The sequence below is a fragment of the Streptopelia decaocto genome (assembly GCF_964273445.1).
Source record: "Streptopelia decaocto genome assembly, contig: HAP1_SCAFFOLD_2352, whole genome shotgun sequence".
NCBI lineage: Eukaryota > Metazoa > Chordata > Aves > Columbiformes > Columbidae > Streptopelia > Streptopelia decaocto.
In genome coordinates, this window is record NW_028116107.1 from 1 (window position 1) to 12,972 (window position 12,972).

Consider the following 12,972-nt stretch of genomic DNA (forward strand, 5'->3'; position numbering starts at 1 on the left):
CCAACGTCACCCCAACCATGGGGGGGGTGTCCCTGGTATTGAGGGGGGGGGTCACTTGGGGTCCCCCCCATTTTTGGGGTCCCCCCCCTACTTATGGGGGGACACCCATTGGGGACCCCAATAACAATGGGGGTGACATGGGGACAATGGCCCCAAATCATAATAATAACGGGGGGGTGTCCCTGGTATTGGGAGGGGGGGGTCACTTGGGGGTCCCCCAATTTTTGGGGTGTCCCCCATTTTTGGGGTGTCCCCCATATTACAGTGAATGGGGGGGGGGGGGGGGTGTTGTTTGTCCCCCTATTGGTGACACAGGGACAATGTGACCCCCCCGTAAGTGGCACCGTTGGGTAGGGGGGGGTCCCGTGATGTGGGGGGGGGGCGGTTTGGGGGTGTCCCCCCCCCGGTTTGGGGGTGTCCCCCCGTTTTGGGGGGTCAGCGCATGCGGTAGTCGGTGGAGCAGGAGAGTTCGCTGAGCTGCCCCTTGAAATCCAGGTCAATGGTGAAGTCCAGGTCGCGCTGGGGGGGGGCAAACGGGGTCACCGTGGGGTCACCGCGGGGTCATGGGGTCACCCAAGGGTCACGGGGGGGGGGGGGTGTCAATGATAGAGGGGGGGGACCCCAACCCCCCACAAGAAACAACCTGAACCCAACCCCCGCCCCCCCGGTCCCCCCACAATGTCCCCAAGTGTCCCCAGGTCACCCCAATGTCCCCAAGGTCACCCCAATGTCCCCCCATGTCCCCAAGGTCACCCCAATGTCCCCAAGGTCCCTCCATGTCCCCAAGGTCACCCCAATGTCCCCCCTGTGTCCCCAGGTCACCCCAATGTCCCCAGGGTCTCCAGACCCAAGTTCTTGACCTTGAGCTCCATGGTGACCCCACCAGAACACCGAGTGTCCCCATGTCCCCTGTGTACCCCCTGTGTCCCCAATGTCCCCAAGGTCACCCCAATGTCCCCCCTGTGTCCCCAGGTCACCCCAATGTCCCCCCTGTGTCCCCAGGTCACCCCAAGGTCTCCAGCCCCAAGTTCTTGACCTTGAACTCCATGGTGACCCCACCAGAACACCGAGTGTCCCCATGTCCCCTGTGTACCCCCTGTGTCCCCAATGTCCCCCCATGTCCCCAAGGTCACCCCAATGTCCCCCCTGTGTCCCCAGGTCACCCCAATGTCCCCAAGGTCTCCAGCCCCAAGTTCTTGCCCTTGAGCTCCATGGTGCCCCCACCAGAACACCAAGCGTCCCCACGTCCCCACGCCCCAGCCCCCGTCCCCGAGGTCACCCCGATGTCCCCCCCGTGTCCCCAGGGTCCCCCCCGGGTCCCGTACGTTGTTCTTGGCGTTGGGTTTCATGGTGATGGTGCCGAAGATCTCCTCGCCGCTCTTCACCGTCAGGTACACTCCTCCATGTAGAACACCGTCTGCTTCCAGTGCGTGTACGGGGACTCGGGGCCTGGGGACAGGGGACATCAATGGGGACAGGGGACACCATGGGGACATCATCAGAGACATGGGGACATCAATGGGGACATGGGGACATCATGGGGACACCATGGGGACATCATCAGAGACATGGGGACATCAATGGGGACATGGGGACATCATGGGGACACCATGGGGACATCATCAGAGACATGGGGACATCAATGGGGACATGGGGACATCATGGGGACACCATGGGGACATCATCAGAGACATGGGGACATCAATGGGGACATGGGGACATCATGGGGACACCATGGGGACATCATCAGAGACATGGGGACATCAATGGGGACATGGGGACATCATGGGGACACCATGGGGACATCATCAGAGACATGGGGACATCAATGGGGACATGGGGACACCATGGGGACATCATCAGAGACACGGGGACATCAATGGGGACATGGGGACATCATGGGGACACCATGGGGACATCATCAGAGACGTGGGGACATCAATGGGGACATGGGGACATCATGGGGACACCATGGGGACATCATCAGAGACATGGGGACATCAATGGGGACATGGGGACATCATGGGGACACCATGGGGACATCATCAGAGACATGGGGACATCAATGGGGACATGGGGACATCATGGGGACACCATGGGGACATCATCAGAGACATGGGGACATCAATGGGGACATGGGGACACCATGGGGACACCATGGGGACATCATCAGAGACATGGGGACATCAATGGGGACATGGGGACATCATGGGGACACCATGGGGACATCATCAGAGACATGGGGACATCAATGGGGACACCATGGGGACACCATGGGGACACCATCGGAGACATGGGGACACCATGGGGACCACCATTGGGCCTCAGCGTTGGCTCCGCCCCCTCTGTGTGTGACTCCACCCCCTTTAGGCCCCTTCCCTCTAGGCTCCGCCTACTGGTGGAGAAGCCGCTTCTCTTGTGGCCATAGGGAACCTGAGTGGGGCTTCAGCGTTGGCTCCGCCCCCTCTGTGGGTGACTCCGCCCCCTCCAGGCTCCACCCCCTCCAGGCCCCGCCCCCCAGGCCCTGCCTACTGGTGGAGAAGCCGGTTCTTTTGTGGCCATAGGGAACCTGATTGGGGCTCAGTGCTGGCCCCGCCCCCTCCAGGCTCCACCCCCTCTAGGCCCCGCCCCCACCCCCACCTACTGGTGGAGAAGCCTCTTCTCTTATGCCCATAGGGAACCTGACTGGAGCTGTGTTGGCTCCGCCCCCTCTGTGGCTGGCCCCGCCCCCTCCAGGCTCCACCCCCTCTAGGCCCCGCCCCCTTAGGCCCCGCCTACTGGTGGAGTAGCCGGTTCTCTTGTGCCCATAGGGAACCTGACTGGGGCTCAGTGTTGGCTCCGCCCCCTCTGTGGCTGGCCCCGCCCCCTCCAGGCTCCACCCCCTCTAGGCCCCGCCCCCACCCCCCCACCCCCACCTACTGGTGGAGAAGCCTCTTCTCTTATGCCCATAGGGAACCTGACTGGAGCTGTGTTGGCTCCGCCCCCTCTGTGGCTGGCCCCGCCCCCTCCAGGCTCCACCCCCTCTAGGCCCCGCCCCCTTAGGCCCCGCCTACTGGTGGAGAAGCCGGTTCTCTTGTGCCCATAGGGAACCTGACTGGGGCTCAGTGTTGGCTCCGCCCCCTCTGTGGCTGGCCCCGCCCCCTCCAGGCTCCACCCCCTCTAGGCCCCGCCCCCTTAGGCCCCGCCTACTGGTGGAGAAGCCGGTTCTCTTGTGGCAGCGCGTGAACTCGATGTTGAAATAGGCGACGAGCGCGTGGACGTAGTCGTTGCGCTTGACCTGCAGGCAGAACGGGGCGGTGAACGTCAGCTCCTCCACCTTCACCGAGTAGATGTCGACCTCCTGGGGGCAGAAACGGGGAGATCGGTGAAAACCGCGTCAAAAAACCACCAAAAACGGCGAAATTAGACCCGAAATACGGCCGGAGACGGAGGCGCGAAAGTAACGCAAATACAGCCCAAAAATCAGCCCAAAATGCACCCAAATGCACCCAAACTCGCCTCCTGAACCTTCGTTGAGTAAGTGGCCAATTATTGGGAAATGACCCCAAAATCAGCGCCAAAAAATGACCAAAAATGGCAAAATTGGACCCAAAATACGGCCGGAGATGGAGATGTGAAAATCATACAAATATACCCAAAAACAAGCCCCAAAATGGACCCAAATGCACCCAAACTCGGCTCCTGAACCTTCGTTGAGTAAGTGGCCAATTTATTGGGAAATGACCCCAAAATTAGTGCCAAAAATGACCAAAAATGGCAAAATTGGACCCAAAACTCAGCCTGAGATGGAGACGCGAAAAACGGCCTTAAAAATGTCCTAAAAGTGACCCCAAAATGGACCCAAATCCACCCAAACTGGGCTCCTGCACCTTCACTGAGAAGATGTTGAGCTCCTGGGGGAAAAAACGGGGAAATTGGGGAAAACCGCGTCAAAAAATGACCAAAAATGGTGAAATTAGACCCGAAATACGGCCGGAGATGGAGGCGCGAAAATCACACAAATACAGCCCAAAAATCAGCCCAAAATGCACCCAAATGCACCCAAACTCGGCTCCTGAACCTTCACGAACTTCATGATCAATTCCTGAGGAAACGACCCAAAATCAGCGCCAAAAAATGACCAAAAATGGCAAAATTGGACCCAAAACTCAGCCTGAGATGGAGACGCAAAAAACGGCCTTAAAAACGTCCAAAGTGACCCCAAAATCCACCTGAATCCACCCAAACTCGGCTCCTGAATCTTCACTGAGTAAGTGACCAATTTATTGGGAAATGACCCCAAAATCAGCGCCAAAAATGACCCAAAACCCCCCAAATTCACCCCAAAACACAAAACCCCCATTTTTGGGGCCAAAAATGTCAAATCCAACCCTGTGATCCCCCAAAATTGAGGGGGGGGGGGTCACATGACCCCAACAATCACCTGCAGTGGGGTCATGTGACCCCCTAATTTCTCACAGTGTCACGTGACCCCTCCCACAAGTCACATGACCCCCCCATTGGGTGTAATTTGCGTTACCACAGAGTCCCCAAAATCCACATTTTTGGCCCCAAAAACATCAAATCCAACCCCGTTGAGCCCGGGGGGAAGAGGGGGTCACATGACCTTCCCCAATTATCATGGGGGGGGTCATGTGACCCCCCAATTTCCCACCGGGTCACATGACCCGTCAAACTCACCCCTGGGTGTTAATTTAGGGAACCAGAAACCTCCCCCAAAAACCCCATTTTTGGCCCCAAAAATGGCAAATCCAACCCCGTGACCCCCCAAAAATGAGCCGGGGGGGTGCTGGGGTGTGTCACGTGACCCCCAACAATCACCCGGGGGGTGTGTGTGTGTGTGTGTGTGTCACGTGACCTCCCTGATTTCCCACGGGGTCACGTGACCCCTCAAACTCACCCCTGGGTGTTAATTTAGGGAACCAGAAACCCCCCCAAAACCCCATTTTTGACCCCAAAAATGACCCGGGGGGGGTCCAGGTGACCCCCCGCTACTTAATGCTGGGCTAATTAATCACCTTAATTAAACAGGCGTTGGTAACGAGCTGCTTGGGGTCCACCACGTCCACCAGCGGCTCCTTGATGGCCACGTCCTTGATGCACGACATGTCGAAGCCGTAAACGTTTTCCCACCCTTGTTTTGGGGGAAAAAACCCAAAAACGGGCATTTTAACACCCGGCTGGGGGGGGGGTGAGCGGACAGACCCAAAGCGGGGGTTTTTGGCCCCAAAGCGCGGCTCACAGTGGATCTTGTAGTCCTTGTACTGCCGGTCCTCGATGGCCGTGACGTACAGGGTGGCGCGGTCGGGGAAGATCAGCCCGTCGGGCGTCTGCGGACACAGGGACCCAGGAGTTCGGGGGACCCAGGAGTGTGGGACAAGGGACCCAGGAGTGCGGGACAAGGGACCCAGGAGTGCGGGGGACCCAGGAGTTCGGGGGACCCAGGAGTGTGGGACAAGGGACCCAGGAGTGCGGGACAAGGGACCCAGGAGTGCGGGGGACCCAGGAGTTCGGGGGACCCAGGAGTGCGGGACAAGGGACCCAGGAGTTCGGGGGACCCAGGAGTGTGGGACAAGGGACCCAGGAGTTCGGGACAAGGGACCCAGGAGTTCGGGACAAGGGACCCAGGAGTGCGGGGACGAGGGACCCAGGAGTGCGGGGGACCCAGGAGTTCGGGGGACCCAGGAGTGCGGGACAAGGGACCCAGGAGTTCGGGGGACCCAGGAGTGCGGGGACGAGGGACCCAGGAGTGCGGGAGATCCAGGAGTTCGGGGACTCCCTAAAAAGGGACCCAGGAGTTCCGGGAACCACAGACAGGGACCCAGGGGTTCGGGGGACCCAGGAGTGCGGGGACGAGGGACCCAGGAGTTCAGGGGACCCAGGAGTTCGGGGGACCCAGGAGTGCAGGACAAGGGACCCAGGAGTTCGGGACAAAGGACCCAGGAGTTCGGGGGACCCAGGGGTTCGGGGACGAGGGACCCAGGAGTTCGGGGGACCCAGGAGTTTGGGACAAGGGACCCAGGGGTTCAGGGACGAGGGACCCAGGGGTTCAGGGGACCCAGGAGTGCGGGACAAGGGACCCAGGAGTTCTGGGACCCACAAAAAAGGACCCAGGAGTTCGGGGACTCCCCCAGAAAGGGACCCAGGAGTTCGGGAACAACAGACAATGGGGTTGAATGGGGGGACTGGGTGGATTCTGGGTGGATTTTGGGGGGGTTTGGGGGGTTTTTGGGGCTCCCGTGTTTCATGGGGGGGTCAGGGGGATCCGGGGGGGTCTGGGGGTGTCCCCGGGGGGGGTTTTTTGGGGTGTCCCCCCTCACCAGCCACTTGTCGCGCGCGTAGATGACGGTGTTGAGCATGGACTCGTAGTGCAGTCAATGGGGTTGAATGGGGGGACTGGGTGGATTCTGGGGGGATTTTGGGGGGTTTGGGGGGTTTTTGGGGCTCCCGTGTTTCATGGGGGGGTCAGTGGGACCCGGGGGGGTCTGGGGGTGTCCCCGGGGGGGGTTTTGGGGTGTCCCCCCCATTACCAACCACTTATCTCTGATATAAATGACACTATTGAGCATGGACTTGTAGTACAGTCAATGGGGTTGAATGGGGGGACTGGGTGGATTCTGGGGGGATTTTGGGGGGGTTTGGGGGGTTTTTGGGGCTCCCATGTTTCATGGGGGGGTCAGTGGGACCCGGGGGGGTCTGGGGGTGTCCCCGGGGGGGGTTTTGGGGTGTCCCCCCCATTACCAACCACTTATCTCTGATATAAATGACGCTATTGAGCATCGACTCGTACTACCATCAATGGGGTTGAATGGGGGGACTGGGTGGATTCTGGGGGGATTTTGGGGGGGTTTGGGGGGTTTTTGGGGCTCCTTTCATGGGGGGGTCAGGGGGACCCGGGGGGCTCTGGGGGTGTCCCCGGGCGGGGGTTTTGGGGTGTCCCCCCCATTACCAACCACTTATCTCTGATATAAATGACACTATTGAGCATGGACTTGTAGTACAGTCAATGGGGTTGAATGGGGGGACTGGGTGGATTCTGGGTGGATTTTGGGGGGGTTTGGGGGGTTTTTGGGGCTCCCGTGTTTCATGGGGGGGTCAGGGGGATCCGGGGGGGTCTGGGGGTGTCCCCGGGGGGGTTTTTTGGGGTGTCCCCCCTCACCAGCCACTTGTCGCGCGCGTAGATGACGGTGTTGAGCATGGACTCGTAGTGCAGTCAATGGGGTTGAATGGGGGACTGGGTGGATTCTGGGTGGATTTTGGGGGGGTTTGGGGGTTTTTGGGGCTCCCGTGTTTCATGGGGGGTCAGGGGGACCCGGGGGGGTCTGGGGGTGTCCCCGGGGGGGTTTTTGGGTGTCCCCCCTCACCAGCCACTTGTCGCGCGCGTAGATGACGGTGTTGAGCATGGACTCGTAGAACAGGCAGTAGCCCATCCACTCGCTGATGATGATGTCGACCTTGTCCACCGGCAGCTCCACCTCCTCCACCTTCCCCTTGATGATCGACACCACTGCGGGGGCAATTAGCGCTAATTAGCGGTAATTAGGGGGCCGGGGGTGGAGTTTGGGGGGAATTATGGGGGGAAATGGGGGGGAATTGGGGGACAATGCTGCAGTGGGAGCTCCGGGTTCCCATTGATGGGCGACAGCACTTTGGGGGTGATTAGCACTAATTAACGCTAATTAGGGCGATGGGGGGTTAATAGGGGGTTGGGGGGAGGGATGTGGGGGGTAATTAGGGATCTGGGGGCAATTAGGGGTAATTAAGGGGGGAAATGGGGGAATTGGGGGACAATGCTACAGTGGGAGCTCTGGGTTCCCATTGATGGGCGACAGCACTTTGGGGCTGATTAGTGCTAATTAACGCTAATTAGGGGGATGGGGGGATATTGGGGGTTGGGGGGAGGGATGTGGGGGGTAATTAGGTGGATTGGGGGTAATTAGGGGTAATTAAGGGGGGAAATGGGGGAATTGGGGGACAATGCTGCAGTGGGAGCTCTGGGTTCCCGTTGATGGGCGACAGCACTTTGGGGGTGATTAGCACTAATTAACGCTAATTAGGGGGATGGGGGGTTGTTAGGGGGTTGGGGGGAGGGATGTGGGGGGTAATTAGGGGGATTGAGGGGTAATTAGGGGTAATTAAGGGGGGAAATGGGGGGGAATTGGGGGACAATGCTGCAGTGGGAGCTCTGGGTTCCCATTGATGGGCAATAGGACTTCGGGGGTGATTAGTGGTAATTAACGCTAATTAGGGGGATGGGGGTTATTGGGGGTTGGGGGGAGGGATGTGGGGGGTAATTAGGTGGATTGGGGGTAATTAGGGGTAATTAAGGGGGGAAATGGGGGGGAATTGGGGGACAATGCTGCAGTGGGAGCTCTGGGTTCCCATTGATGGGCGACAGCACTTTGGGGGTGATTAGCGCTAATTAACGCTAATTAGGGGGATGGGGGGTTGTTAGGGGGTTGGGGGGAGGGATGTGGGGGGTAATTAGGGGGATTGAGGGGTAATTAGGGGTAATTAAGGGGGGAAATGGGGGAATTGGGGGACAATGCTGCAGTGGGAGCTCCGGGTTCCCATTGATGGGCGACAGCACTTTGGGGGTGATTAGCGCTAATTAACGCTAATTACGTGGCTGGGGGGGGGTCTGGGGGGTTATAAGGGGGTTGGGGGGAGGGATGTGGGGGGTAATTAAGGGGATTGGGGTTAATTGGGGTCTCACCGTGATCCAGTTTATTGGCTTTGACGATCTTGACGGCGTAATCGGAGATACTGGAGCACTCGATCTGGGGGGAAACGGGACCCCAAAATGAGCCAAAACCAACCCCCCAAAATGACCCCAACCCCCCCCCAGGAACATCACGGGGACCTCAAGGGAACCCCAGGGGACCCCAATTTCCATGGGGGACCCCCAAATTGTTCTGGGGACCCCAAAACTGACCCCAATGAGCCATCAAGCACCAGCTCGAGCTGTGAACACTCAGAGGATGCTGGTGCCCCCCAAAATGACCCAAAACCCCCCCAAGTGACCCCAAAACTCCTCAGGAACCCCATGGGGACCTCAAGGGAACCCCAAGGGACCCCAAAACCCCCTTGGGGACCTTATGGGGACCCCAAGTTCCACTGGGGACCCCAAAACTGACCCCAATGAACCATCAAGCACCAGCTGGAGCTGCCAACATTTAGAGGTCCCCAAATGGCCCCAAAACCCCCCAAAATGACCCCAAAAAAACTCCAAACCCCACGAAAACTCCAAGGGACCCCCGGGGGACCCCAAACTCCGTGGGGGACCCCAAATTATTCGGGGGACCCCAAAACCGACCCCAATGAGCCATCAAGCACCAGCTTGAGCTGTGAACATGCAGAGGATGCTGGTGCCCCCAAATGGCCCCAAATCCCCCAAAATGACCCCAACCCCCCCCAAATGACCCAAAAAACCCCAAAATGACCCCAACCCCTGCCAGGAACCTCATGGGGACCTCAAGGGACCCCAATTTCCATGGGGGACCCCAAAACTGACCCCAATGAGCCATCAAGCACCAGCCTGAGCTGTGAACATTCAGAGGATGCTGGTGCCCCCAATGGCCACAAAACCCCCCAAAATGACCCCCAAAAAAACCCCAAACCCCACGAAAACTCCAAGGGACCCCCGGGGGACCCCGAACTCCGTGGGGGACCCCGAAACTGACCCCGATGACGCGTTTGGCGCCGGCTTTGGCGGCGAACATGCAGAGGATGCCGGTGCCGCTGCCCACGTCCAGCACCACCTTGTCCTTGAACAGGTGCCGGTTGTGGAACATGGAGTTGCGGTAGGTGAGGGTGCGAACCTCGTCCTTCAGCATCTCCTGCGGGCAAAACGGGGGGGCTGAACCCCAAAATACCCCCCCGGGACCCCCCCAAACCCCCCCCCAAAACCCCAAACCCGCCCCGAACCCCCAAACCCCCCCTGAACCCCTCAAATTGCTCCAGAGTCCCCATGAGTCTCTATGGGGTCCCCAGGGTCACTTTGGGCTTCAGCATCTCCTGGGGAGTTTGGGGGGGCCCTGAACCCCAAAACACCCCCCCCCAAATACCCACTGAACCCCCAAACCCGCCCTGAACCCCAAAGCTGCCCTGAACCCCCCAAATTGCTCCATAGTCCCCATGAGTCTCTATGGGGGACCCAGGATCACTTTGGGCTTCAGCATCTCCTGGGGAGTTTGGGGGGGCCCTGAACCCCAAAATACCCCCCCGGGACCCCCCCAAACCCACCCTGAACCCCCAAACCCGCCCCGAACCCCCCAAATTGCTCCAGAGTCCCCATGAGTCTCTATGGGGGACCCAGGGTCACTTTGGGCTTCACCATCTCCTGGGGGGTTTGGGGGGACCCTGAACCCCCAAATACCCCCCCCAAATACCCACTGAACCCCCAAACCCGCCCTGAACCCCAAAATGCACCCTGAACCCCCCAAATTGCTCCAGAGTCCCCATGAGTCTCTATGGGGTCCCCAGGGTCACTTTGGGCTTCAGCATCTCCTGGGGAGTTTGGGGGGGTCCTGAACCCCAAAATACCACCCCGGGACCCCCCCAAACCCACCCTGAACCCCCAAACCCCCCCTGAACCCCCCAAATTGCTCCAGAGTCCCCATGAGTCTCTATGGGGGCCCCAGGGTCACTTTGGGCTTCAGCATCTCCTGGGGGGTTTGGGGGGGCCCTGAACCCCAAAATACCCCCCCCAAATACCCACTGAACCCCCAAACCCGCCCTGAACCCCAAAATGCACCCTGAACCCCCCAAATTGCTCCATAGTCCCCATGAGTCTCTATGGGGTCCCCGGGGTCACTTTGGGCTTCAGCATCTCCTGGGGAGTTTGGGGGGGTCCTGAACCCCAAAATACCCCCCCGGGACCCCCCCAAACCCACCCTGAACCCCCAAACCCGCCCTGAACCCCTCAAATTGCTCCAGAGTCCCCATGAGTCTCTATGGGGTCCCCAGGGTCACTTTGGGCTTCAGCATCTCCTGGGGAGTTTGGGGGGGCCCTGAACCCCAAAATACCCCCCTGCCCCCCCGCCCAGCCCCCCCCCGAAACCCCAAACCCGCCCCGAACCCCCAAACCCCCCCCCGAACCCCCCAAATTGCTCCAGAGTCCCCATGAGTCTCTATGGGGGCCCCAGGGTCACTTTGGGCTTCAGCATCTCCTGGGGAGTTTGGGGGGACCCTGAACCCCAAAATACCCCCCCCAAATACCCACTGAACCCCCAAACCCGCCCTGAACCCCAAAATGCACCCTGAACCCCCCAAATTGCTCCAGAGTCCCCATGAGTCTCTATGGGGGACCCAGGGTCACTTTGGGCTTCAGCATCTCCTGGGGAGTTTGGGGGGACCCTGAACCCCAAAATACCCCCCCCAAATACCCACTGAACCCCCAAACCTGCCCTGAACCCCAAAATGCACCCTGAACCCCCCAAATTGCTCCATAGTCCCCATGAGTCTCTATGGGGGGCCCCAGGATCACTTTGTGCTTTGGGGTCTAAGGGGGGGACATGGGGGGTTTGGGGGGGGAGGGCTGAACCCCAAAATACCCCCCAGGACCCCCCCAAATCCCCATTGAACCCCCAAACCCCCCCTAATCCTGCTCTTCCCCCTCCTGGGAGGATAAAGGGCCCCCCAAAGAATTACTGTATTTACTGTATTTTGGGGCAGACACAAAAGTTTGGGGGGAGCAAATAAATTTGGGGGGGCCAAGAAAATGGGGGGGGGCGCAAGAAAGTTTGGGGTGTCTCAGCCCCACAGCCCCCCCAAAATGTGCTCCCCCCTCCCCTTCTGGAAGGATAAAGAGCCCCCCAAAGAATTACCGTATTTACTATATCTTGGGGCAGGCACAAAGAATTTGGGGGGGCAAATAAATTTGGGGGGGGGCAAGAAAATGGGGGGGGGGGAGGGGGGGCAAGAAGTTTGGGGTGTCCCAGCCCCACAGCCCCCCCAAAATGTGCTCCCCCCTCCCCTTCTGGAAGGATAAAGAGCCCCCCAAGGAATTACCGTATTTACTGTATTTTGGCGCACGCAGAAAAATTTTGGGGGGGTCAAGGGGATTTCGGGGGGGGCAAAGGGATGTGGGGGGGTCAAGGGGACGTGGGGGGGTTTTTTGGGGTGCGGGGGGGTCCCCGTTACCTCGTGGATGCCGAAATGGGCGTAAGAATCGAAATAATAGTCCTTGGACGTCATCTCCTCGGCCGAGGGTTTGCTGCTCTCGCCGGGGGGGCACGAAACCTAGGGGGGGGGGGACACGTACAAAAACGGGGGGGTCACCATGTGGGGGCCACCCCCCCCGCCCCCAAAATCTTGGGGATTCCCCCCGAAAATCCATTGGGATCAACACCCCCCCCCCTCCCCAATGCTTCAATCCTGGTGCTGCTGCGTGGGGGTTTGGGGGGTTTTTTTGGGGGGATTTATGGGGGTTTTGGGGTGCTGGTTTTTTTTTTTTTGGGGGGGTGGGGGTTTTGGGGGGTCCTGGGGTTTTTTTTGGGGGGGTTTGTGGATATTTACAGTTTCTAGCGGCGGCTGGAGCCTCATCCCGGTAGCCAGGGAGGCTACAAGGGTCTGCGGGAGAGACACGGACACGGTCACCCCAAAAATGGGGGGGCCCCGAAGTGGGGGGGACACCCTGGAAATGGGGGGGGCACCCTGGAAATGGGGGGGGACCCCGAAATGGGGGGGGACCCCAAAATGGGGGGGACCTCAAAATGGGGGACACCCCAAAGTGGGGGGACCCCAGAATGGGGGGGACACCCTGGAAATGGGGGGGACACCCCAGAATGGGGGGGAACCTCATAATGGGGGGACCTTAAATTGGAGGACACCCCAAAGTGGGGGGACCCCAGAATGGGGGGGGGGGGCAACCTGGAAATGGAGGACACCCCAAAGTGGGGGGGACCCCAAAGTTGGGGGGGACAACCTGGAAATGGGGGGGACATCCCAGAAATGGGGGAGACCTCACAA

At 59.5% G+C, this 12,972-nt stretch overlaps 1 protein-coding gene across 1 annotated transcript; it reads right to left on the reverse strand.

Annotated features, from left to right (window-relative positions):
- Positions 1-297: 297 nt before the first annotated feature.
- LOC309452376 (protein arginine N-methyltransferase 1-like) lies at positions 298-12,569 on the reverse strand. Its single transcript, XM_082077009.1, is given in 11 exon segments — positions 298-519; positions 1,326-1,394; positions 1,397-1,449; positions 3,190-3,340; positions 5,019-5,134; positions 5,243-5,330; positions 7,365-7,507; positions 8,717-8,780; positions 9,684-9,839; positions 12,145-12,243; positions 12,520-12,569. Coding segments are annotated over 11 exon segments (1,050 nt in total). The 5' UTR covers positions 12,547-12,569; the 3' UTR covers positions 298-435.
- Between the last annotated feature and the right edge of the window lie 403 nt (positions 12,570-12,972).